Source organism: Scatophagus argus, chromosome 1 (genome assembly GCF_020382885.2).
Source record: "Scatophagus argus isolate fScaArg1 chromosome 1, fScaArg1.pri, whole genome shotgun sequence".
Classification (NCBI taxonomy): Eukaryota; Metazoa; Chordata; class Actinopteri; family Scatophagidae; genus Scatophagus; species Scatophagus argus.
The window spans coordinates 15292887-15320814 of record NC_058493.1 but is presented as its reverse complement, the minus strand read 5'-3'; the positions used below and the strand labels follow the sequence as shown (position 1 = coordinate 15320814).

Below are 27928 nucleotides of genomic sequence, written 5' to 3'. Positions count from 1 at the left end.
ATTCTGCTTAGCACCAACGATGCTACATTGTTGTTGCATTTAAGAAAATCAAATCAAAGTGAACCGGAAAGCCTCTTAAACACCTGGCTGTATGCAACACTCCCTCATTCTGATTTCATTTTCCGTGTCAGCATTAAGCCAATTTTAACTATGTCTAATCTAAATTTCATATTGTATATTTGATGCACTTTGAAATGATTTGCATGATTATTCCCACTGGTGTGCAAACACCAAAACACAACCGCAGCCATCATCTGTTCTACTGTTCTAAATTCCTACTGTATCAGTAAATGTATATATATATTGTGTGTGTGTGTGTGCGCGCGCATATGTGCACCCGCCTTCCTTATGGGGACAAAACACAAGTCCCCCCAACATAAATCATTAAATATAAGGGTGACAAGTTGCTGTAAGGTTAGGCTGAGGTTACAGTTTGGTTAAGTAAGGGTTAGGATTGGGCAAGTAATGTTTTTTGTTATGTTAGGTGGTGGTTAAGCCTCAATGTACAAAGTACATGAGCATACATGTTCACATCCACACAGCATTTCTATTTGAAAGGTGATCAGAAGTCCATTATCACCTTCATCCCTTATCCATCATCATCGTTCCCATACATACCACACATACCTCCATTATTCATCCCATCACTTCACCTCCGGCGCTTTCAGCAGAGACGACTCACAGCTCTGCAAACAAATTCTATAAATTCTGTAATTATTATTCATACAGTTTAGACTTTACGAGGAGAACCTATAAATATCTCCCCTCTCATTTTCCACTCCTCTCTTTCTGTCTTTTCTACATACATATACATATGCACTTATCCTTCACACACACACACACACACACACAACTTATTATCTACCCTCCCCAACTCTCTCTCTGTTCTTGTTTTCCTTCATTGCTCTCTGATCAGCAGCAGCACAACTCTGCAGGGAGGAGATAAAGTGTCTTCTTCTTGTTCTTGTTCTTCTTCTTCTTCTTCTGCATCCTCTCCATCTAAACCCCCTCCCCCACAGCACCCATCCTTCACACCAGCTTATGGGGCCCAAACTACAGTACAGTAGGAGGGGAGGATGAGAAAGAAAGATAGGAGGATTGTACGGTTCATCCTGCAGAATGAACAAAGGCATGTTGGTGATTTAGTAGCCGTGCAACAGCCGTGATGCTGCTGCTGCTTGGATTTACGCCAAGTGAGGGTTCGATTGGCCAAGGAGACTGAGTACCCCTCCAACCTGCGCAGGCCAGGGAGAATGATGGAGGGTGTGAAAGGTTGAGGGAGGGAGGAGATGAAAGTAAAACCAAAGAATGGAGGCAGAATGAAAGTGACGTGTGAAAGGTAAAATCAAAACTCAGCAGACAGTAAATGAATGTGACCCTTACTGGAGCATGAGATGCACATCATTGCACAATTTTATTGTTTTCCTCCTCCTCAGGTGTTGTGACCCCTGGGATGGGAAATTTAATTTATTCAGGCTTGGTTTGATAATTCACAGTGCAGAGAGCCATAGTATTAGAAGAGACAGGAATGACATAGATCCTACAAGAGCCACTGGCTGAAGGATAAATTGTTTGATGTAACTCTCTCCCCCTGGGAGAAGCACGATTGGATGATGTATAATGATCCCGCTATCAAACCAGGAGCGTGGACAGCAGTTAATGGGAATTCATATGCAAAGCCCAGGAGCCTTCTTCTCCCCCCTCCTCCTTCTCTTCTCCTCTTCCTCCTCCTCCTGTAATTGGTCTCCTGTTGTAGCTGCCTGCAGGGTGTCCTCACGCTGAAAGCGCCCCCGTGTGGCAGGCAGGAGAAGCGCACACGCCGCGGGGGGTTTAAAAGCCTCAGCTGAGGAGGAGCTGCCCAGTACCAAGGAGCTGTGCGCCGGGAAAAGTTTACCTCTTAAGTATCACACTCGAAGATAAAGAGGGAGAAACCGCAGAGATGGCAACTCAGGCACAGAAGTCGCCCCAGCTGCACCTGGCTGAATTCACCGCGGCGCAGTTCATCGACATCTGGAAACATTTTGACGCAGACGGTCAGTGCGCGCAAGTGTCAAAGTGCTACTCATTAAGAGCTAAAAGAATAATTATGAGAAAGCAGTCTTATTTATTAAGTTGGTCTCTGTTTTAGGGTTTCCAGTGAGAGTTTAACACAAACAGTACAGTAATATCAATAACTACAATAAGATATAATATAATCAATTCAACTTGTTTAACATGAATACCACCATTCGGAAATATTTTTGATTTCTGTGTTAATCTTCAATCTTTATCAGATTTTTCGTTTGTCTGCAGGACAAAAAAGCCCCTCAGTGCCTCTTGATTTAATGTTTCTGTGTACGATGGCATCGCTGCAGCATCTTGTATTATCATTCATGTTGTGACTTCTTACATTTGCTGTGTTTTAAGTGTGTCGGAGGATCTTCGGTGGTTTTTAAAACTGTGAAGAGAGGAATTAGACAAGACTCCATCAGAGTGAAGTTGTCGAGAGGAGGCTGCAAGAGGGAGAGAGAAGAGGGGGAGGGAGAGAGGGAGAGAGAAGAGGGGGAGGGAAGCTGGAAGAGAAGGGAGTGAAGGAGAAGTGGAGAGGGGGAGGGATAAAAGGATGCAGAGATTCGGAGGACGAGAGAGAGAGAGAGAGGGGGGGGGGGGGGGGGGGGGGGGGGAGATGGAGGGGAGCAGCGGGTGAAAAGGTGAGACAAGGGGGGAGGATGTCAGACTGAAGGGCGTTTTCTGCTGGAGTTTATCGGTTGGAGCTTCTGACCTTATTGGGGATGATGATGGAATGCTGATATTTTCTCTTTGATATAAAACTGAATATCTTTGAGATGTTAACTGTTTGTTTGAATGCAATGATTTATGCTTCTGGATTTTTTGTTTTTGCGTTTTGTCTGCAGTTTTATGGAACAAATGAACTGATTAATTGTGATAATAATCAATATATTAATTGATATTTAAATCATATATTAACACAATGCATTTATTATGTAAAATCTTCATCTGCAGAGCACCTCAAGATGTCAGATTATGGTTGTGGTCAAGTAAAACTCTCTCAGTAAAAGCAGGTTATACCTCAAAACATGAGGCTAAGTTCATGCAGTGATTAAAGTTTCATTTAATCATCTGGACATTGACTGAAATTTCAAGGCAGCCAAGTTGTTGGTTGAATATTTTCCCAGCAGCCAAACTGCAGAAGAGCATTTTCACTGTCTCAGGATGAACCACTGCAGCCTCAGTGATGTTCATGTCAGAAATTGAAGGATTATTTTCTGAAGTCATTCACAAAAAAGCTCTGACCTCTATTGTTAAACCCTCACAATTCATTTTCATCAAACAGCCTGAGCTTTGTAGTAGCTCACAAAACTCAGTCAGTGTTGGTTTGTTTTTACAATGACTGCGACCTCCCATCCAAACCTTAGTTAAGTAGTTTTTAGATATATAAGGTGATTGGTTAGGATGATAGGGGGTTTCAGATCAGAAAACCCCCACATCAGTCATTTTGGAAAAATCTATTTAGTCATTTAGTTTGAGGACTTATTAATTATTTAGGCCCTGTGATTGACTGGCGACCAGTCCAGGGTGTATCCCGCCTCTCGCTCGTAGTCAGCTGGGATAGGCTCCAGCTCCCCCGCGACCCTGACGGATAAGCGGTATAGAAAATGGATGGATGGATAATTATTTAACTGAGGCTGCAGATGTGAAAACAGGTCACATCTTAAGACATTAACAGGGGTATCTGCAATGACAGGAAGAAACAAGAGTGAATGTAAATGCCTAATTGATCAATAGCTAATTTATCCAGAGTCACTCAGACCTGGACGACTACAGTAAGTAGTTTTTTTAATTCGTCTTAATCCACCATCTTCTTCAAGCAGCACTACTGGAGGAGTTCAAGGGTTAATTTATCAGCTCACGGGCTCCAGAGTGGTAATGATGATGAAGAAACCATAGATAATTGCTTCCTCACCTAAACTGGCAGAGTCAAGAGCTGAATTACAAAAGTGACAGAAATATTTTTGCTTTTTTGGGGCCCAGAAATGTGAAAACCTCCCTGCTGAGTTTGACAAAATGTTTCAAAGCACCGCCTTCATCTGATGTCATTTAATAGTAATAAACAGCATATATATACACACCCTGAATCTTTCCTCTGCATTTAACCCATCCTTGGTTGAACACACATGCAACACCCAGCAAATTACACACAGTGAAGCACACAGGAGCAGGGGGCCTGGGGAGTTAAGCTGGAGGTTGAGGGCCTTGCTCAAGGGCACTTCAGTCGGCTAATGGAGGGGAGCAGTTTTCTCATTAATCACTCCACCACACTCAAATTTTTCCTGCCCGTCTGGTGGGGGAATCGAACTGGCAACCCTCTGACCACAGGCCGCTTCTCCAACCTCTTGTCCACGGCTGCCCCCAGTAATATCATCACTGATACATTAGCCATCATGCTCAGCAGTCACGTATGACTGGAGAAAACGGTACCTTACAACAGACATTGTCTCTCTCGCACAATCTTCTGTCTATTCAGTGTAAACCAGTGTGTTTTTTTAAGAGGCACTATGTTGATGGATTGTTGCCCAAGACAGCATCATGGCACCAACAGGTTGTTTTCATGACCACAGCTGCAGCCCAGTGGTGACTAACTTGACCAGAACTCCTACTCACTGCAGAGGGCAAGAAGAAGAAGCAGTGAGAAGACTCCAAACTTGTGGACTTTTCTTTACATTTTAACTTAACAAATCACTTGTTGTTTTCAGTCATTAAGAGTTAGAGAACTGGATTGTTTTTCGAGCACTTAGCAGTTGAGCTGTGTTTGAAGTGTTTTGGGAGGTAGAGGACTGCAGCTGCTCAGTGTGCAGTGGTCTGCATGTGGCAGCTGAGATTTGCATGGCAGCTGAACTCTGGCAGCGAACCCCAGTGGAGTGAAAACAGAGTTACTTATGCTGGCTTTATTACAAGTCACAGGATTTGAACAGACTCATACAACATAGATTATATGTTCCTTACCTCCCCCATGTGAAGCTATACTGTATTTAATCATCTGTTCCCTGTGTGTCATATTATGTAATAGCAGAATCCAAAAGAGTAAACAGGACAAGATTTGTTATTTGAATCTTCTTTCACTTTGGTGTTTCCATGTCCTTGAAAGACAACAATAACACATTCAGATACATACATTTGCAGCATCTGCTACCCAACACTTCGTGAACCCTGTTATGCACAGTAAGTTATATATCTTACACGCTTTTTGTCATTCTTGATGTGCTTAAATGGCACTCTGGTGCCAGTAAAACAGGTGCAGCGCTCAGAAAAATAATTGCCACTTTAGGTAAACCTGTGTGCTGTTGAGCCACTTAGTCGCAAGGTAGAAAACAAATTCATATAGGTTTGTGTTTGTATTTCATGCTTATCCCCCCTAAATGTAAATTAGCACAGATAAATTATTACATAAGAAACTGAAGTGTCTGAATTCTAGTGAAGATAACACAAGACAGGCCAAAGTCTTTTTAGAACTTCATGGTTTTGTCTCAGATATTTTGGTCCAGTATCTCAACAACTATTGCATGGATTGCTTTGACATTGGGTATAAACATTAACGGTTCCTACATCAACTTTCATGACCCCCTGGCATTTTATCTAGTGCCAAAATTAGCTTATGGTTACAGTTAGCAAAACTTTTGACTTTAGCATTAGCAAAACATTAGCATTAGGCTCAGCGCTACTTTGTGTCGCGCGCTAATAAACAGATGTTAGCATGCTAACGTATGAACATGGTAAACATTGTACAACTGTATTTGGTTAACACTGGCATGTTAACATCACCTTTCAAAATATTTTTTCACCCGTGTACATGTTCTTTCATGTACTATATTAATTGTATATACCACTACCAAACTAATTTTGATTTAGATTTAATTAAAATTTTAATTGTTTAAGCAGAACATAAAACAGCAAAAACAACAATGTCCAATGTACTTGATAACACTGTAAGAAATCAGTTTTGACTAATTTAGATTTTTTAAATTGTTATTGAAAAAACATTTCTCATCCATTTTTTTTTCTCTCTATATGTCAGTCAGTGCTATTTCAAATGTAGAAAACGCAGAAGTTGCTGGAATTTCTTGAAGATTTTATGTCTTTTTTACCCTGAGAGAGTCTGGTACAGATTACAGATTACATCACATTTATTTTGAATACTAACTGGTGACAAAGTCTGAGAGTAAAACTGAGGATGAATTTCAGCTTATACTGAGCTGACTTGCTTTGTTTCCACACAAAGCTTTATGTTCTAAAACCGCAGCTCAACCAAAGCACAGATGGTGACATGGAGCACCTATAAAATACAGTGTGCAAATGAATCTGAGTGGGTGGGGGGTGGGGGGGAGAGATGAAGGGGGGAGGTGAGGGAGAAAATGATCAGAAGGGAAAGGAGATGAGAGGACAAGAGATTAAGAGATGAACAGGGGGGCGGGGTGAATCTCTGCATTTTATTCTCGACATCTGCCTTTTATTCTGAATTGAAGTGACAATTTTATTACTTTAATTTTTGTACAATAAAAGGCATGAACCCCAAATCCCTGCTCGGACTGTAGACAGATGGGACTCTTTCTTATGATTAAAAAGAGAATGCTGAATGACCTGTATCTCACCCTGTAACTCGCAGGGAAACCACTGGAGTAAATTATTATATTGAATCATCCCCGGTCATGTGGCTGCGAAAAGAAGCACAAATCCAGACACAAGGACAGAATGCCCCAATAAGCATCAATCTGACTGGCCACTTTCACTCTCTTAGGCAAGAAAACACTCATTATACTGTTTACACTCCAACGGCACTGAACTCTTGTATTTTTTTCTGCTGCCACTGCTAAATACCAATTTGGCATGAGATGTGTGGATATGAATAGAGAATATTCTCCGGACATGAGCTTGTTTTCATGTGGTGTGCCTTCAGTTTATCAAAGTGCATTTCAATTAAATGTTTTCAGTTGTGTAGAGATGATGTAATGTGTGTTGGTTTGACTTATTTGACTTTGACTTGTACACCCAGTTCAGGGCTTGATCAGGCAAATACTCTAAGAAATACTCCAGTTGACTTAAGTGCAGCTGTAAGCTTGTGTATAAGCGTACAGTTTGCATCCAATCACAGAGGACTTGAGACTGGACTAGCTGCTCAAGGTTCCAAAATTTAAAGACCCTCCTGACCTTAAATCTTTCATCCACATCTAAGTCCTTCATCAAACTTTTGAACAGTCAACAAAGCCTCAGACGACTTAAAAGCTTCATCGCATCGTTTGTGCCAAACTAATTTAGCTCCTCTGGTGCTCCACAGGAAACGGTTACATCGAAGGGAAGGAGCTGGAGAACTTCTTCAAAGAGCTGGAGACTGTGAGACGAGGAGCAGGAGCAGGCATGGTGAGCTTACTGTGGCACATTTCTGAAATCTTGCATATTTAGACTGAGACAAAGCCACTTGTTTAGCCATTTTTTCATCACAAAATGAAATAAAGATATATAAATCACAGTTGCTCGGGCAAAGCTCTCTCTACTACTCTCTCTACTACTTATCTGTTTCGCCAATTATGTTTTTGGGAGAAATAAAAATTTCACTTGGATTATGTTTTTTTCTTTTCTAATATAGGACGTGCTCATTTACACTAGTATGCAGGTGGTGTACAAATGTCCTTTCCCAAGTTTTAAACAAATACTGCAAGTCCCTGAGCATAAAGAGGAAATATAAATGAAATATATGGTCAGTGAATGTCCTCAATGTCAACATTTTCAATCAACAAAGTTTTTTGTTGTTGTTGATTTTGTTTCTTTTGTGATTTAATTGTGCTTTTTCTTTCATTTAGTTTAAACCAAAGACTGCATTAATGTTTGTCTGCTGATCTGTGGTTGCAGGATCCTTCACATGCTGCATTCAAGGAAAAGATGAAGGAGTTCATGGCCAACTTTGACAAAAACTCTGATGGGAGAATTGAGATGTCAGAGGTGAGGACTAACTGAATGGGTGAAAGACAGCTGCTCTAGAGCCCTGTGGTGATGTAAAGGGTAAGGCACATACAGTCAATTGACAATGTCCCTGGTTTGACTTCAGCCGCCGTTGCAGGTCACAACCCACTGTAGACATTTGTAAGAACAAAAATGCCAAAAATCATTGTAATATATGCAGCAAATGTTTAAATAAAGGGTCCAATTATACAAATGTTTCCTCTCTTTATAAACGTAAAACACAAGCCTCTGTAATTATAATCCCTCTGTCTGTTTATCTTCCACTCTGTAGTTGGCTCAGCTTCTCCCCACAGAAGAAAACTTCCTCCTCTGTTTCAGAGAGTTTGTTGGATCCAGTGCTGAGTTTATGGCTGTAAGTTTTTGTGTATTTTGTCTATCTGAGTAACTCACCTTTAACCTGTCATACAAAAACTGGTACAGTTAAATGATCATGGAATTTGGATGATAGAATTTGCAGCCAAAAATGCCACAAAAAAATGCCGTCTTCATTCTGTTGGAGAATTTTCTAACCATTTTACTTTTACTGAGCTGTGAAGTTTCTCTTCAAATGCCTCAAGTCAGCAGTGCCCTCATAGCTCGTCCTGGGGGACACATGTCCATATGCCCAGCGATTCCTCTTGTTTCCGTGCCACGTTAGGATGTCTGTTTGGTGTGGAACCTGTCCAGTAAGGCTGTAAATTATTCATTTAAAGTGTGGATGCTGTTTCTGGACATCAAACACTTACAAAATGTTTGACATTGTACTAAAACTAGTCAGAGTGATCCCTGAAGGTCGTTACTCATCTTGTTACTCATGTTAAGAGTTAATATCAAACCAAGCACGAACAGTATAATCATCAAAGATAGAAGGAATAACCTTTAAAGATATTTTTACACAGGTATTTAATGCCTTGCCAAAAAGGAAATGACAGCATATTTGAGCCACACTCGTTTATCAGTCCAGAAGACCATCAGTAAACTCTCCCCTTCGGGTTGTAGATGTTCTTACAGTTAGACAGAAAACAGTGAAGCGTGGGACATCTGGTCCACTGTGATTGAAAATAACTCACATGCACTCACACTTGGTGTTCTTGGTAGGGCTGAGGAGGGTTTTCTGCGGTGGTGTGATGTTCAGGCTCTGTGTGTTAAAGCTATTCTCAGAAAGCCATACATTATGAATGGGGCACAGCTTTCTGCAGGGGAAAGGCAGTGTGTGCTGGAGGGGTTTAGGTATCCATCTTTGATAAGGGCTTTGACAAACTCTATATTTACACAATGTCGGACGACACCCTGGTACCACTACCTCTTTTTTATAGTCTTTAATTCTGTGTATGGGATTATACAGACGGTCAAGTGTGTATTTTGACTCATTATCGCAACACACAAATTCTGAGAGCTACTTTAACACTGCTCTTCTCCTGCAGGCCTGGCGGAAGTATGACTCTGACCGAAGTGGATACATCGAGTCGAATGAGCTGAAGGTAAAACACAACATGCTAAAGCCCGCAACAATGCTAATACTAATTAATGCTGAATCGTTTAAAGTGAACAGCTGCTTTGAGAGCAGCGCAACAGTTTCACACAGGTTTAGTAGTTCTGCCCTTTCTGTCTCTGCACACACACTTCTCTGTTCCACATTCAACCTGCGAAGCGTTAAAAATACCTTCACACGTGATAATTAGTCGGTAATTGGTAATGATGGGTGATGCTGCAGGTGCTTCTCTCTCCCTTCAGGGTTTCCTGTCTGACCTGCTGAAGAAAGCTAACAGAAACTATGATGAAAAGAGGCTCAAAGAGTACACGCAGACAATTGTGAGTATCCTGAGTAACAGAATATTTTTTGTGACTGTTTTTTGTTTTTTCCTTCACTCTGTTTTGGCAAACTCAAAATTATAACTGCAAGAACCAAGACTGTAGAAAATCTGACAGCACAAACAGCTGAAAAGAACCATGTGCCTATTGAAAAAAACACCAGTCAGTTAACAAAGTGGCTGACACAGTGACTGTAAGAATTAATGTGAACACATTTTCTGTCCATTTATGCTAAACATAATGGGCTGCATCATGGCTAAACAGCACCTTTATGCCATACGTTCAAAATGTAGTGCTCTGCGGCTTCATTTCACTATAATGTAACTCAAATAACATGCCCAAAGGCTTGAATTTTAATTACTGAACAGCATCAGTGGCTGGGTTTACCCTCTAGCTTACCTGTAGTGCTGATACCTCACTTTTCTGGGCTCTCAACACACACACACACACACACACACACACACACACACACAAACTGCTGTCATTAAACTGCGTGTGCACATAAAGGTATTTTTCATGTGCCTTCTGTTTACTGTGGCTCCTCTCAATAATTCTCTGCTAATCTTCTGTCTGTGTAGCTGAGGATGTTTGATCTTAATGGTGATGGTAAGCTGGGCCTGTCAGAGATGGCGAGGTGAGTGCGTCTCCAGTTTGATTTGTCTGTGTGCACATTTTAAAAATCTCTTTTTTTAAAAGCTGACAAGATGAAATCTTGCTTGCTGTTTTACCACAGGCTCTTGCCAGTCCATGAAAATTTCTTGCTGAAGTTCGAGGTAAGATTTGTCTCCTTTCGATTTTTTTACTTTTGTAGCAACTTATGACTGAGGTCCTGTAACTCTGATGTAGAGAAGTTAGAATAGTGCAATTGAGCTTTATTGGATTCACCACAAGAGGATTATTTGTCATCAAAGCACTGAATGGACATATGGGCATTGACACAAATGCACGTTATGCTTATGTTAAGTCCTTCAGGATTTAAATATTGCAGCTGAACATTTCTTTTGAAACATTACAGACCCATCTTGTGTGTTTGCAAGTGCCTTTCATGTTCCGTTAAGTTAATTTGATATTTGAAATTTTAGTTTCCATCTCAAAATAAAAAAAATGTTGTTGCATAGTTTCACATATATTTTCAGCTGTAAGACATTACTGAGGGAATTTATAGATGCTATGTATACCATTGTATTGCACAGGGATAGTGTTTATCTACACATATCTCCCACATGTATTTTGTCATGTATGTTCTCATACGTAAATTCTGGCTTGAGAGAGCAGATCAACAATTCCTTTCTGACAGAGGATTAGTCTGTCTGATCAGGATTAACTCAACTCCGGTCCCAGTTATCATAATCTGCATGGATTAATATCAGTTCAGATCTGGCGGGGCTTTTACCGCTCTCTAGAAATGTCCTGTAATTTCTAACAATTTTTACTCTACTCTCTCTCTCTCTCTCTCTCACTCTGTCTCTCTTAACACACAGGGCATCAGACTCACAGTGAAAGAATTTGACTCCCTCTTCACCCTCTATGATAAGGTAAAAAGAGTGTGTTTGCTTTCATATATGAACTGTATCTCCGTGTTATGGGTAATGCATAAAAAGTAACGTTTCCATACTTCTTATTAGACTGTATCTGAATGATTGCACACTGCCTCTTATTTATGTTAGTATGACTTTGAACTGAATGTATATTTCCAGTCATGGTAGTGGCTCAGGCTGTCAACCACATTCATCCAACAGCTGTTAGACAGACTGATGTGAAATTTTGCACAGATGTTCAGGGTTCCTAGAAGATGAATCCTAATGATTACTTTGTGATCATCGCCGTGTCACCACGAGGTTCACATTTCCAGCCTCATTGCCACAATAGTCGGTGCACAAATTTACACGATGAATTGTAATAACCTCGTGAACCTTGACACTTTTCATCTAGTGCCATCATTAGATGACATTCACATCAGCCTTTATGTGCTAATCCCCAAATGTTAGCATGCTAACATTCTAAACGTAAGATGGTGAAGGTGTTAAACACAACACAACCCACTGATGCTGTTTGTTATAATTGGCTCAAAGTGCCACTGTGCCTAAACACAACCTCACAGAGTAACTAGCATGGCTGTAGACCCTTCGTCTTGTTTTTACAGTAGATGCTTTGATTTCTTCTGTATAATTCAGACCTCTCATGTTGTCTTTCACCAGGATGGCAATGGGTATATTGATGAGCAGGAGCTGGACGCTTTGCTGAAGGACCTCTGTGACAAGAACAAAATGGTAATGAATAGTTAGCCTATTGATTGATTAGTTCAGGTTACTTTTCTGCTTGCCAAATATAGAGCTGCATGGGATGCCTCTGCAGTGTACTGCATTTATGCACCATCCGTGGAACACCTGGTGTTTACTGAATGTATGTACCTGTGCCATTTGTGGCAGGATGTGGACTCAACAGGACTGGGAGGGTACAAGAAGAGCATCATGGCTCTGTCCGACGGAGGGAAACTGTACCGCACTGAGCTGGAGATTGTCCTCTGCCGGGACTCCACGCTGTGACTTTCCTGTCTGAGACCCTGAGCTCCCCCAAACCCAATGCCTCCTCCTTCCTACCTCCTGATGCATGTGTAACCCTTTACCCTGCTACATCACTTAGAGTAAAAACAAGTGTACCGCTGGCTCTGCTGTTTTAGCTTTGAATCCCCCTGAGGTCTCTTCTTTTTCTGAACTTAACATGCAGCTCTGTAGTGAGATAGTTACAGCAATGACTACACAAATATGTTGTGTAGTTTTTTGTTTATTGGAATTCTTGTTTTTAATATGCATTTTTTTTATTTTTTACATTCATCTCATATCTTTATGTTCTCCAAATGAATTTACAATTAATAGTTCTGTAACATGTGTTTATTTATTTATTTTGTTTATTTCTATTTAATTGAATATTATCCTGTTTCATTTGATGAGGCTTGTACTGTTCTATTAAAGATATATTAAAGATAATACTGCTGAGAGAATGAATAAATCTGAATAAATAACCATGACAGCTCTTGTCCCAATTATTCAGTTGCATTAAAAAGTCATATCTTCATCTAAATGACGTTCTGTTACACCTCTGCTATCAGGGGGATCATTTGAACCGTGCCACTGCCTCGCCTGTGAGAGCTTTGTTTAGTCTTTTCTCTCAGCACCGTGTAGAAGAAAATAATTTTCCACCGCTCTGAGAGTCGTGTGGTTCCAGTGAAGATTACAGCTCCGCTACAGATGCCCAGAGCAAGAAGAGTGTTTTCTCCAGAGAGCTCCACCTTCACTTTCTAATCTCCTGGTAGCAGAGAGTGTGATGTGGAAAAAGCTTGTGCTGCTCCATTTTTCATAGAGTCTCCGAAGTCTCTGTGGCACTTTGAGATGAAGCAAGCAGAGTGGGACAAGCTGAGAGATCAGGGACCCCAAAAATACAGGAATGTGGTTGTCTCGCTCTTCTACACGTACACAAATCTGTCATAACACAGCATGAGAAAATACAACATGGCAACTGAAGATTTGCACTTTTAAATAATAGAAATTAGTTTCTTTCTGATTCAGAACTATATCCTCACACCCCACCTGAAAAATTCTCCAATAAGCACTGGTAATATTGTGACAACATATCTCAATTATAGATTACATGGATTATTTAACATTCATTTCAATGCTTTCTAAAGACGCTGTCCTAGTTTACTCAAAAAGTAGCCATTTTCTGCTTTTTTCTATAGGAAAGCGAACCAGCACACCCCCATATGTCGACATTATGGAACAGTCTACCTTCCATCAATTAATAATCAGCTCTTTCATCTTTAATTAAACTCACTATCTTTAAAGCACACCCATTCACACACATCGTCACTGCACCACACACTCACTCATACACAAAAACAAAAGTCTTCGCCTCCTTTGTGTTCAGTGTTATAGGCACGTGGGCCTGCAAATACACACACACACACACACACATACACACAGACACACACACAGAAATAGACAAGGACAAACTCCACACTGCAGTTCAAGCTGTTAACTGCTGACAACAAGGAAAATGAGGGTTACATCCGCTCTGATTCCTTCACACACATCAGTCCCACTCAGTGAGAGGAATGAGACAAGTGAGCCAAACAGACAGATGATGATTGTACAGCTGCACGTACACACACACACACACACACACACACACACACTACAAAGACACAGTTGAATGTATGATCATTTAAAAGGAAAGGGGAAAAAAAAGGAAACACTGTGTTGATTTCAGGAACTACACTACACTGTATGGATGTTGAACCTTACTGTAAAACATACCACAGCAGCTCCACCAGCAATGAGAAGAAACAAGACATTTATTTTGCAAATTGACTCAAAAGATGTCACGTATTCATCTTTTATTTAATAATCGTCTTTATTTCCAATTCAACACATCACACTGTATTAGATTTAATTAATTTTGACATTTTTTTAGTCCTCCAAAATCTCACAATTTCACAAGAACAGTGTTTAGTCACTGCAGTGTTTTCTAAGATATAAATGTTATTTGAGTTCTATCAGTGATATTTTTGGATCTTAGTCTAACTGCACATCTTTTATGGTGGACAGTGGGGACAGAGTCTGTTTTCCTCTCTGTTCTTTAATCATAGAAACAACAGAAATATTACAAAAAACAATTTAAACTCTCCAACAAAATACAAATCCAATTTTAAGTCAATGTTGGCCATGAGGTGTATTCAAGCCCATTATAACAAAGGCAAAACTCAATATTAAAACCATTATTACTATTAAAACTCAAATCTGCTCACATTCAGACTGAATGACTCAATGAAGTCAGTTACATGAGGTCACAACAGCCTTTGCAACAATTAGAATGATGACGTGACGTGTCCTGCCCTAAGACATACAACAGAGCTCAAGAGGGACATGTCAGTTGGCTTTTGTCATGCAGGACATCTGGACATGTAACAGTGAGGAAAGCACAGTTGTAAATAATAAAGCAAATGATAGCTGCCACAGTGTCAGGGGTCCTGGTAATCTACACATGGGTTCACTGTCATGCTTGTTCTTTATGTGTGCAGTTTTTGAACACTAATATTTAAAATGTGCTGGTGAACTTGCATGTATGGTTTCTACCACACCCTCACAGATTCTTTTTATGCTCCCTTCATGTGTTTTGAATGTGAGTGAAACAAATAAACCAACCAACAAGCTGTTGTGGCTCGCTGGAACACTTGAATACAACAAGGCCATCATTAATGTTAATGCATCTGCTCCTACTACGACAAGTCAAAAGTCTAATCAAGAGAAGAGGGCTTATCAGCAGTAAGTGAAAACACTTTTGTGTGTTTGTGTTTGTGCGTGTGTGTGTGTGTGTGTGTGTGTATGTGTGTGTGTATGTGTATTCTAGTAGTTGTGGGTACAGAAATCTGCTTACACAGTCACATTGTGAGGACTCACCTTACCTTTGGGGACAAAATACAACAACCCCTCCCCCCAATCAATGTAAACCATTGAATATTAATGTGAAGAGTTGCTTTAAGGTTAGGCTGAGGTTAGAGTTTGGTTCAGTAAGAGTCAGGATTAGGCAAGTAATGTTTATTGTTATGGTTAGGTGGTGATTAAGCCTCCAGGAAATAAATGTATGTCTATGTAATGTCCCCAAAAGTGATGGAAACATGATGTGTGTGTGTGTGTGTGTGTGTGTGTGTGTGTGTGTGTGTGTGTGTGTGTGTGTGCATGTACTGTGAGTATGCAGGGCCTTTAAAGTCACAATATTAGTTCTTAAATCACTGTTAACCCAAGAGGCATTCATGTTCACTATGTGACTGAACCCATGGTAATAAACATAATTCGGGCATCCATTTTAGCTTAAACTTTGCCCTAATTTCTCAGTATCATTATTGTGATTTCACACACACTCATACACACATGTACTGAATGCTCTTTCAGTCATCAAACAGTGGAGACTGAACTAAGGAATTATCATATATAAGATCATCAGATGTCAGATATGTCAGATATCAGATTATCAGATTGTCACTGGATAATCTGAGGAGTAGTGCTAATTGTTTTATATACATCGGGTTTGATCCTCGGGCAGCACGGTGGTGCGGCGGTTCCAGTAGGGTTCCAGGTTCGAATCCCCGTCCAGGCCCTTCTGTGTGGAGTTTGTCTGCATGGTTTTTCTCCAATGTTTTTAGAATGTTTTTTTTCTTTGTATATGACATTATTTCACTCATTTCCTCTGCTCTCTTCAGAGTGCAGTATAACCTGATACAACTCAGGCAAATGACACATTTGCAATTGTTACGCTGCATATCAATTGTTAGATTTGTGAGTATTCCTTGCCAAGTTTTTCTACTTTCATTTTTGTTGTTTATTTGAAATATAAAAAAGACAAATAATCCAATCAAATCAAATTCCTTATTCCTGACTGAACATACTTGACAGCTGCTATCCAAAACAAAGTGGACTATAGATGTAATGAACCACAACAAGAGACAGCAAACAGGACACACAGCGGAGTGGAGCCCACACTGTGTCAGATATTATTACTGTAAGTGATGAATGAAATAAAATCTGATGTGTAATGGTTTACTACCACCGCTTCACATCAATTAATCATCACAGCAGCCTGTTGTCACACAATCTATTAACCCCTAACCTCACAGAGAGTGTAAAGGAGTGGAGATGCTCTACTAGAAAATCTTAATGCAAGCCATTTTTTCAGCAAGAATGAGTCTGCACACACACACATACATACTGTACAGAGTGTATCACCACGGGCCAATTCAACCCCAAGTTAATCTGTAAAAACTCTGTCACTCAGCATCACTTCCCTCTTGTTTTTTCATTATTCATTTTCTTCTGCTCTTCCATTTTAAAGCTTCTCACAGCTCTACTCTGCTTGCTCCATAACCTCCTTCGTTGTTCATTATCTGTTGTTATTACACATCATCAGTTTCTCTCCACAAACTGGTTTACAGACAAACATAGACTGATTTCAGTTCTGGACTTCTGCATGAAAACATTCACACAGACACTGAGATGTAAAATCTTGAAGTTACAACCTATAATACCTGTCACCCACAATGTAAAACCCAAAAGGAAACACAGATGCTTCAGATTAAAGAATGAAAACTGTAAAAGGTACTTCACATTCTGCCTTGTCTTTATTCCACATGTGTGTGTAGATGCGAGTTCACTCTGATGTGATGGGTTTTGTTGGAAATATCCGTATCTCCTCCACACACTGACAGTTCAACACGCAAGCCAAGCTGATGTCCCACTCAGTAACTCTGTTGGGCTGCCAGCAAGCTGTCTGTCTGGTTGCAGGAAAAAACAATGTTTCATGGACTTCCAGGCTCTGTTGTGTGATGTTCTTCCAGGTCTCTGTTCCTTCTACACAGATGGACTGACAGGAAGGTTGCTGTTCTTGTTTGCATGACGTGAAATCATGCCTGGTCTTTGCAGTAACATTCAGCAATTAGACAGACACGTAAAGAAGAATGGCACTGGAGGATAACAGTGTGTTTTAAAGGTTGAGATTCTTTATCAAATTCCTGAAACAGTTATATAATAATTGTTAAGCTGCTACACAAGAAACACTGAATGCTGCTGAGCTTTGTGGAGAAGAAATGTGGAGAAAGTCTCCATCTGGTGGGAGGTTGGAGGCCAATGCTCGGCAAAGGGGAAATCTTTGATGATAGTTATTGATTCGCTTATCTTTCAGTCAAAAATAACACACTTTATTGTCTCGGTCAGGAAAAATCTGACATTTCATGTCTTAACACTTGACATGGTCACAGATGCTAGAAGATTATCTGCAGATAAACATACATGGATCAGCTATAAAAGCAGCTGCAGCTCTTAGGATGATGCAGCGTACATTGTGTGACGTTGCCCTCAAGTGGAAAAATCAAGCAACTGCAAAATGCTGCCTCCAGGGAATAACAACATTTCTACAATCAAGAATCCCATCAAAAATGTTTGATTGTCACTTCAGCCTGCTGTGCTGCATATGAGCCTTGGAAAGCAAAAATTCATAAGTACATCTACTGGCAATTTGTAATATTTTCATTAAAAAGAGCTGTTAGTCTTGTTCAAACACTATTTAACCAGGAAGGTCTCACTGAGATACACAATTTCTTCTTCCAGGAAGTCCTAGTCAAGACAGCATGAGGATTTATTCAATTAACTTTTTTAGTTTGTCCTTGTTCATCACTTGCAAACATGTATACTGTAAAGCTAAGAACAAGGCCACAAGCCACAATTAGGTATAGTCCTGTAAATATACAGATATAAGGCAACTTCATCAACAGTGTTAGCTTTAAAGGGACATTAAATAAAACATTTTACTTTTTTTTTTTTTTACACATAAATTACATAATATTGCAAAAACAGTTTTGATTTTTAGTCAATTTCATTTCAGAGGGAATCTTTTTACTTTTCTTCTCCATTACATTTACATTTTAATAAATTAAGTTATTAGTTATTTTACAGATTCTGACTATGAATCCAAAATATTATTAGCAAAGAATTATATATCTGTCATATATCAAGCCACATAGCGGTAAGCCTACATAAAGTCTGATCAATATAATTTGAACTAGTAAGATTACCTTAGAGTTATTTGGATATATGTGTGTGGCTTTCCATACCAACTATAGATTAGAAATCAGATTACTCTCTCAGACCTCCTTCACCGACGTCGCGCAGGGCGCTGCTCTGACGTCAGCGCGTACTCAGAACGTGGCATCGTGGTCCTGCCTGCCCTTCACGTCCGTCCACATCCTCCTAGGCTCTGCTCCCAAGCGCAGCACAACGATGGCCCTGCTCAAGTCTAACAAGTTGGTCTACTGTCTGGGGAATATCTCCCCGTCAATGGGAGTTCTGTCCACCAGAAACAGGTAAACGGCAATAATAAGCTCAAAACTAACGACCTAAGAGACCTTTAGCTTCGGTTGCTTTGGCAATCTGGCGGCGTGCCCCCTATTAACTTTTGTTTTACAACTAATTTGACAAGCAAACAAGCCATTCTTTAGACATTAAGCGTCACTGGCATCAAATTTGTGTTGAAACGTAAATGCTTTGTGGTTACTTTAACCATATTAGCTGGCTGGCTAACTGTAGACTTAGATGGGGGTCAAATGGTTTCAATAGGCCCCGATGTGCTGTATGAGATTTAGCTCCTGGAGCGAGAGCGCATATATTCATATGTAATGTTCCGCACTCCAGGTTTGTTAACAATAACCACACAGGTCAACATTTATTGTGCTTGATATCCTGACTTTTTGCACTGAAGTGACCTTAGAAGGTAACTTGCTATTGCTAAAAGTGAACGCGATGAAAGTCACGTTGGTGTGTTAGCAGCTTCCGATGGAGCAGTCGCCGGTGTGTAGATGAAAAGCCCAGCCCAGTTAGGATTGTTTCGTTAATATAAATAATTTGTGTATAATAAGGTGTCGTCTAATGTAGTTGCAATTTTATCTTGCTTTGATTTTAAAAGCAACTTTTTGAAGGATATGCACGGTCGTGGAATCAGCTGTCAAATCCGTGGCACGGTTTGAGCTAAGCGACTTGTCGTAGTCCGTGAAATCGTGCATGCTGATTGGCTATTTTGTTCCGCCTTTCATCTCTGATTGGCTAATTTATAGCGGTGAAGCACGGATAGATACCGATGTCCTTTCAGGATCTGCTTGGAGGGCAAACGTGTTTATATCTGGATCTACGCTTTTATTGGCCTAAAATATTTAATATCTCCCTTTTGTATATGTCGACTATTTCCTTTTTCCGCGTTTTGTTCTTGTCTCTTTGTCTTTGTTCCGCCTCTGCTTCTACCTCCGTTGGTGTAACTGGTTGTCGTTCTGCTAGCCGGTAGTTTCATATTTCTGTGTGGGTGTGTTTCAGCATTTCTACTTGTGTCATCTTGTCGTCTCGTGGTCAAGCACATTCCAGGTCCGATTTAAATAAAGAAATAAATAAAGTAATGTCAGTGAAGAATATCCTCCATCTGCAACCACGTTTTTATTTAACGTTATGCGCTAGTGACAACAGGGGCAACGTTGGAAGGATAACCCTTTTAAACCCAGCAGACCTGCTCTGTAGCTTCTCAAAAAGGCCTTTGGTCTATTGATCACTGATATCTCCTCAGTCACGGTGATGTCTATGTACATGCTAGAGTTCAGCTGTGCAAAGGGTCTGTGTGCTTGCAAACTAGTAAAATAGTAAAGTAAATACTAAAATAATCGCAAACTCTTCTGTCTGCACTTTGCACAGGCACGTTTATTTTTTAGGGTTGTTTGTGTTCTCATATTCACATGCATTGCATACATACAGTCTGTGTTAAATCTCTACCTCTCAGTTAGCTGCTTACTATATTTGGCTGTTTTTGTGCAATGAAAATAAAGAAATCTTATCTGAACTTTGAACTTCAAAAGAATATAGTATAGCTCCAATCACATCATTTACAACGCACTAATAGTAACTGTCCTATTTTATTGCATTGTCATGTAAAGTGTTGCTTCAGTAGTGTTGTCTGCTGCCCATAGTATCATCAGAGCTTCAAGATCAGACACTCTGTTGTCCTGAGGAAAAAATCTACTTCAAGGCCCCACTAAACATGTACCCATACTACTTGACTTTCACGCAATAAACATGTTCAAACTCTATTAATAAACTAGTGTGATCTTTTTTAAATTATTGCTAGGAGATTGGAGACTCTTGCTCTTTACGAAGTGTTCAGTCCTAAATATAGCTGCAAAGTTTAAAGGATTTACAAAGCCGTGGAAACCTGAGACAGTATGTGAGCAGCAGCGCACTAAAGGTTGCAACACGCAACAACCCTCTTTTATCAAGCAGATGTGTGACACAATGTACGTAGTGTATTCATCTGAAGAACAAAAGATTATGTTAACAAGATAAGCAAAGCCGTCAGTAATGCAATTATGCAGTCAATTATGCAATTGCAATAGCTTTTTACACACTAGTAATATACTGTTAGCTGTAATTTAGATCTTAATCTTTGTTTACTATATACTTGTACTTACTGACTTCTTTCTTTTTATCTGCCTCAACAGTGACTTGTAGACCTTTAATTTAAATGTTAGATAGAAATGTAAATGTAAAATGGTTGTAGAGATAATTGCCGCATTCATTCTTGCATTGTTGGTGTGGTAGATGAGATGCCTTCAATGGATTTCACTTGATGCTATTTTTCAGTGCAGAAGGCACATCATGATGCACAGATGACTCAGCTAGTGCTTCCTGGGTGCCACACAGAGAGACTCAGCCTGAAACACTGGTGTTCCCCTTTCTAAGTTTTGGAAGTCATTGCCTGATCCATCCCCTTTCTGCTCCTTTCTTCCTAAGATCCTGGACATGACACTTGTGCGACTGTGACAGCAGATGATTAGAAAAAAGTATTTAAGAGCATTCATCCTAATTAAAATTCCAGCATTTCTTTTTAGAAAGTCTGATGTGACCAGTTTAAAGTGAATCTAATACATTTACAGAGTGTCACATGCTTAATAGGCTCTATACTGTGTTTCTTGTGTTTCTTGTGACGCAAGAAAAGTATGAGTAAAACTAATAGTTTGAAAACAAGAAATGTCATAGGCCAAGTGAACGAACAAAAGGTAAGTAATTTGGTGAACAAAGGGGGATTATTTTGAAAACAGTGTTTTAGACTCAGATTAACGCTTGCTTTTGGACTCTGGACCTTCTCAGTGGATTATAATGTTTGTTTCATGAAGCTTGTGCCCACTGAGCATGTGTCATTCATGTGTCTCCACGTCAGAGTGGTATCCTCAGGTCACATGTGGAGTTAATCTCAAGCGTTACGTCCACAGCGTGTTACAGGAGTATGGCTAATACGGCCATCACATGAGCTTGACCAGTGTCCCATAAGGCCATGAAAACTTAAGAAGTGTTACGTTTCATGATCGTGTTTCTGTTTATGAGGGTTTTTCAGTGCTACACACAGCTCTTGTCAGTGAGCTCTTTCCTCTCTTCAGTTTTTGCCATCTCATCCACATTGCTGCTAACCCGATTTGGTATCTTTGCAGCTCATGGTGGGGTGGAGTGCAGATGGGTCCCCCTGATCCCATCCTGGGGGTGACCGAGGCCTTCAAGAAGGATGCCAACCCAAAGAAGATGAACCTGGGAGTGGGAGCCTACAGGGATGACCAGGGCAAGCCCTTCGTGCTCAGCTGTGTCCGCAAGGTATAATTATCATCAGTGTGGGGATTGTACTTGATCTCAGGGAGGAAAGCAGTCTTATGATTGAGTTTTTGTATTTTGTATGCTGATGAACTCAAAGAGATCCACTGTAGGTCTTGTCCAAGTTTAGTCTTTGTGATGTTTTAAGCAAGTGTTTTGAAAATGGTGGACAGATCATCCAGGGATTTGGATGGTTTACATTTTCACCAGATGTTTGAAGGGTTGCAGGATTGTTGCAGGTCAAGCTCTCTGTCATTGGTGCATTCTTGCAAATGTCATCCTGAGCTCAACTTCTCTCACTTCTTGAAACATCAGCATTTTAGGGTGAAACACACATGTTAATAAATAGGAGAATTTCTGCTTTATCACCATGAGAAAGTGTGTATGCATTTTAAATGTTAACTAAATGAGAGATGTTTTATGTACAAAGCAGGAAATAAAATCAATCTGTGTTTTGCACCTTTTGATTTGCACACTTTCCTTCTAGGCGGAGGCTGTTATCGCAGCCAAACAGCTGGATAAGGAGTACCTTGGCATAACAGGTTTGGGGGAGTTTACCAAGTCCTGTGCCCAGCTTGCTCTTGGTGCTGATAATGATGTCTTGAAGAGCGGCAGGGTAAGTTTGGTGGTGTTTACTACTCCAGACTCAATGAAATTCAGATTGGTTGTGGCAGTTTAAATCCAAGTCAGTGCAGCAGTTTTCTTCTCCAAACAGAGCATCACTGTCCAGACCATCTCAGGAACTGGATCTCTGCGTGTCGGAGCTAACTTTTTGGTGAGGACCTCTTCTCTTGGTCACTTCAGTGAAGCAAACCTTTAGGTCAGGCTGGCTATCTCACCAGGTCTTTCCTTCGTCATAGTCTCGTTTCCACGGAGATTCACGTGACGTGTACCTGCCCAAACCGTCCTGGGGGAATCACACACCCATCTTCAGAGATGCTGGCATGCAACTCAAAGCGTACAGATACTATGACCCCTCCACCTGTGGCTTTGACTTCAAAGGAGCTCTCGATGACATCTCTGTAAGACATTAATGATGGATTATCCTGGAGTGGGGATGGGATATGTGTGAACACAATAAGAAACATTTTCAAAAGTTATTTTCTAATAATCCATAGGGAAAATGTTTTGATGAATCAGTCCAGTTTGACATCTTTTCATGAATTCTGATTCAAAGACTACCACATTACAGCTCCCTTTTTTTGTTTATAGCTGAGATATTATGAATGAACTTAGTTGACAGTTAGCTATGTTGTCATTCACACAAAGAAGAATGTTTATTTGTAAAAAGTAGAATCAGTAATATGTCTAGTTCTCTTGTGTAAACACTGTAAACCAAGTGTGTACTGTACATGATATTGTAGGTTGTCTAATCAAAACATCTTTTTAATGCCACAGAAAATTCCAGAGAAGAGTGTGATCATGTTGCATGCTTGTGCCCACAACCCCACTGGGGTGGACCCGAGGCCTGAGCAGTGGAAGGAGATTTCTGACATTGTGAAGGTGAGTACACATTGTCTCAGTGAAGGTCTGGGAAAAGTACATTTTGGTAAAAGCCAGAGCTGATAAGGCTTGAAAACATTATTAACCGGTCTGCCTATGTCTCTCACCGGTGCCCTCACCATCTTTTGCCTCTTATAGAAAAGGAACCTGCTGGTGTTCTTTGACATGGCCTATCAGGGCTTTGCCAGTGGAGACATTGACCGTGATGCCTGGGCTGTGCGCTATTTCATTGAGCAGGGCCACAACATCCTGCTGTCTCAGTCCTTCGCCAAGAACATGGGTCTCTATGGTGAGTCAGGATTCAGTACAAGCTCTTTCTAAATGAATATTAGTAAAGATGGCATGCAGGCAACAGTACAAACTTGAGATAAATATTAGAAATCGCACTAGTAGGTTTAACTCTAGTTGGACTGCGTCTGTAGCTTATGTTGTACCACCACCAAGTGGTAAAAATTAGTCACTGAAGCATGATTATTCAATTAAGCATTCAGACTTTTAAAGCACTGATTATTGGTGTTCTATGCTGTGAGACGTGTTAGTTAATTTCTACTTAAATGGTGTTAACTTATAATATTCCATAAACCTAATTTATGATTGTTATTTATGGTACCAAAATACACTTCATTGGCTCCACATTTACAATATCTCTTTCTTACTTTTTAAATATAAATGTGTTGTAAATTCTGCATCATTATATTGTTATTTCATTTCAGTTTTGGTCTTAAGCCTCAACACATCTGACATGGTCTTTTGTTCTTTGTGATCATAACTGCACTTGATTTAAGAGGTTAAATAATCGATTTTAGCTGATTATGCCCTGTTTCAAAGACACAATTTGGTCATAGTTACTGTCAGTCACAATGTTTTACACCCATTGTGCTTGTTGATATTCACAGGTGAGCGTGTGGGAGGCTTCACTGTAGTGTGTAATGATGCTGATGAGGCAAAGAGGGTTGAGTCTCAGCTCAAGATCCTCATCAGGCCCATTTACTCCAACCCACCAATGAATGGTGCAAGAATTGCAGCAACTATTCTCAACACACCAGATCTGCGTTCACTGTGGTATGTGCTTATGGATATACCTTACCTGAACCAAATGTGTGGTTTGTATTTAGGTTAAAGTCTTCATTTTTCAAATGAAGAACTCAAACTAATTACGATGTATCCCAAAACCTATTTTTTGATCTGTTTGATGTGTTGTCGTTCATCCCAGGCTGGAGGAGGTCCACGGCATGGCTAACCGCATTATCAAGATGAGAGAACAGCTGGTGACAGGTCTGAAAAAGGAAGGCTCTACTCACAACTGGCAGCACGTCATCGACCAGATCGGGATGTTCTGCTTCACAGGCCTCAAACCTGAACAGGTAAAGTCACACACAGTTTTACCTTTGTTTGTTGATAGAAGAACCTGACAGAAAGAAATATGTTCTTCACTGAAATTTACCACTTGTTCAGTTTTAGAAATTAAATCCATTTTATCTGTTGATGCTATACAACAACAAATTTCTGGCATTGACTTAGATGATAAGGTGGATGCCACTCTGGTATTTGTGTGATAAATTTAAAGCTTCAGCGAGGAGCAGGGAACAGTAATGTGCTGGATTTCCTGGCAACCACTCAGGGCGAAGAAATCTGACATTTAACGTCAAAAAGACAAATTGTTATTTTTACGCTAAACAAACAAGATGTAACATGTTATGTAACTGATTTCATATTAAACTTATTAAACAGAGAGTGCTACTGAACTTCTGAAAGTTAGTACTGAAAAAACAACCTTGTAATGTAAAGATAAATTTATCATCGCTTTCTGCCTTACAGCAGAGTCCTAAAAGGGAATTCACACATTTCATGCATGATTACAGATCATATATGGTTAGAGCTGCTGTAATATAGTCTAAATATATATTGTTAAACAGATAAGATACGATTTCCTTTATTTTGCCACAATGGGGAAATTCACACAGTATTGCTAATCTGTGCGATTTTGTTTATCATAGAATTAATCTTCTTGCTTCTTCCTCATTGGACATGACAGCAAAAAGGTTATAACACAGAAAAACTCTCATTGCTTTGTTCCTTTATCAGAGTGTCACTCACAGTGAATACAAACAAATAGTCATTAAATGTTTCACAGATTGATCCTAAATAATTTCGTTAATATTTCTAAAATGACACATTGATCAGAGTGACAGCAAAGCTGCATGCTAAAATCACGTTATTTCCTTCAATTAGTATTTAGCATCGTATCCTCTGGAAACAGTCATCACTTTTAAAAAATAACAAACCACACTAATGAACAATTGCACACCCATATCAGACATTGCATTTAAAATGAACTGAACATCGTCTTTTCCTTAAACAAATGTGTAGATGCTTTCCATTCAAAATTTTGAGCACAAAACAGCACTCAATAGATCTTTATTATTAGATCTCAGTGCAGAATTTCACATGGTCAGCCATAATATATTCTATATATACTAGACCGAGACAGACAAAACTGATACTGCTCCAAATTTGTATTTATTATAATTACCAGTCTGAGTATAAAGATGACGTGGAGTCCCTCAAGGCTCTCTTCTTGGGCCTCATTTGCTCATATTAAAGAATTCTATGAAATGTCTAACCATAATTATTCAGAAGGATTAACGGCTTAGCAGGATTTAGAAAAACATGTCCATGTTTTCATCTTAAGTAAAATCTACTACTATAGCACAGTTTCTACACGTCTCTCTATGAAGTCAGTGACAGCTGCAGCTGATATCAGAAACGTGCCTGAGATGCAGTGAGCTCTGTGAGGCTGTTTGTTGTTAATGTCCTGATATGAACATTTTGAGTTATGTGTTCATTTATGTTTCCTGCAGGTTGAGCGCCTGACGAAGGAGTTTTCTGTGTACATGACCAAGGATGGCAGGATTTCCATGGCAGGTGTGTCCTCTGGGAATGTGGGCTACTTGGCTCATGCAATCCATGCGGTTAGCAAGTAGAGCGGATCCTGCTGGGAGAGCTACGAAATCAGAGCAGCAGTGTCGAAGAGGAGCTTAATGCGTCACTAATTCTCTGTCTCCTCCATTCCACCTTTTAGAAAAGAACTGAATACTTAGGCATTTTCTTGATTGGATTTCATCATAAATTTAACATAGAAAGGTTGCTGCTGTTAAATGGTTTTATTCATGGTTACCTTTTTTTTTCTCTTACATCTCACTGAACTGGCTCCCCTACCAAATTATAAGGCATGTTTACTCTCATAACTGTCAGATCATCTTTGCTTATTTATTCTGTGGAATCAACTGGTGGCTATGCTTTAGTGTCCTCCTAAATGTGTGCTGTTTATCTACTGTGGACTCACTCACTGTAAAACATCAAGGAACCAACATTGAAGCAATGTTAGACTGTGCATTAGATTTACGTTCGAATTGAGGTCTCTGTTCCATATTAAAGCTTGTAGAAAATGTGAGTTAATTTATTCTTTTTCTTCATTTAAATGGTGGAGTTGTAGCACTTTATAAGCTGTAGGGTGCTGTTTAAGTTTTAAGATTAGGTTGGCACTCTTTATTTCTGTCATTTAATCAATTCACTGTCAGGCTTATCTGCAGTTGTTCATCTGAACTAATCAGTCCCCCAGTAATCTCCTCGTTATCTTCGTCTGGAATTTGCCCCTCTATCTCACTTGTATTTAGGACTTTTTCAGGAGAATTTGTGAACCACTTTAAGGGTTTTAGTTCATTGTGGTGGCAGTGCAGCAGTCTCCTGGTTAGTTCCTTTTAACCCTAGATACAAACAAGCACACAAGCCAAAAAGAGTTGAACTCAGAACAGAGAAGCGATCAATACTTTGACTGAATGATTTCCACAATGATATTACACAGTGGCCCCAAATCGAATGTCCCTTTTCTCATTTTCTTTTCATACTGGCATCTTTACATTTCATACAGATGGATACAAAAACGAATGGAATATCTGATTGAGGTGAACACTATACAGTTCATGAAGAAATATGCATATGTTGCTCGTTCACTCAGACATCATGGCACATTGCCTCCATGTTTTGTGTTCTGTCATACAATAATGGATCAGCAGTCATGTTGAACAAACAATAAATGGTTATATAGTAACAGTCTGTTCAAATGTGTGTGTTTTGTTTTTTTTATGTTTTTTTTGTGAGAAAATACTGTTCACAGTCCTCATTCTAATTTACAAGAGTGCGTCTGGAACAGCAGCGTGACTGGATCCTCAGTTGTCCAAAGGTTGTCAGTGCAATACTAAGCTGTTGACCCCAATGCTATGTCACAGACCCCATCTATAAAGCAGGTCTGGAAGATAAGGTACAGGATACTCAGGTCGTTTAATCTTATCCTTTAGTAGTGTACATTCCTAAATCTGTTTATAATCAATGACATCATTGCA

The 27928-nt window shown here is 39.8% G+C and overlaps 2 protein-coding genes across 2 annotated transcripts; both read left to right on the top strand.

Annotated features, from left to right (window-relative positions):
• The first annotated feature begins 1796 nt into the window (after positions 1-1796).
• On the top strand, positions 1797-12825 carry LOC124061022 (calretinin-like). Its single transcript, XM_046392918.1, has 11 exons — positions 1797-2033; positions 7331-7413; positions 7903-7992; positions 8285-8365; positions 9417-9473; positions 9727-9804; positions 10383-10438; positions 10538-10577; positions 11286-11339; positions 12003-12074; positions 12234-12825. Exons 1-11 carry the CDS (start codon positions 1940-1942, stop codon positions 12348-12350), a joined length of 822 nt encoding a protein of 273 aa, XP_046248874.1. The 5' UTR covers positions 1797-1939; the 3' UTR covers positions 12351-12825.
• Positions 12826-18428: 5603 nt separating this feature from the next.
• On the top strand, positions 18429-27641 carry got2b (glutamic-oxaloacetic transaminase 2b, mitochondrial). The gene is made up of 10 exons (XM_046385761.1): positions 18429-18712; positions 21869-22025; positions 22510-22638; positions 22738-22797; positions 22883-23044; positions 23421-23525; positions 23664-23814; positions 24422-24587; positions 24739-24889; positions 26387-27641. The coding sequence occupies exons 1-10, from the start codon at positions 18444-18446 to the stop codon at positions 26507-26509; spliced, it is 1473 nt and encodes a 490-aa protein (XP_046241717.1). The 5' UTR covers positions 18429-18443; the 3' UTR covers positions 26510-27641.
• Positions 27642-27928: the final 287 nt, after the last annotated feature.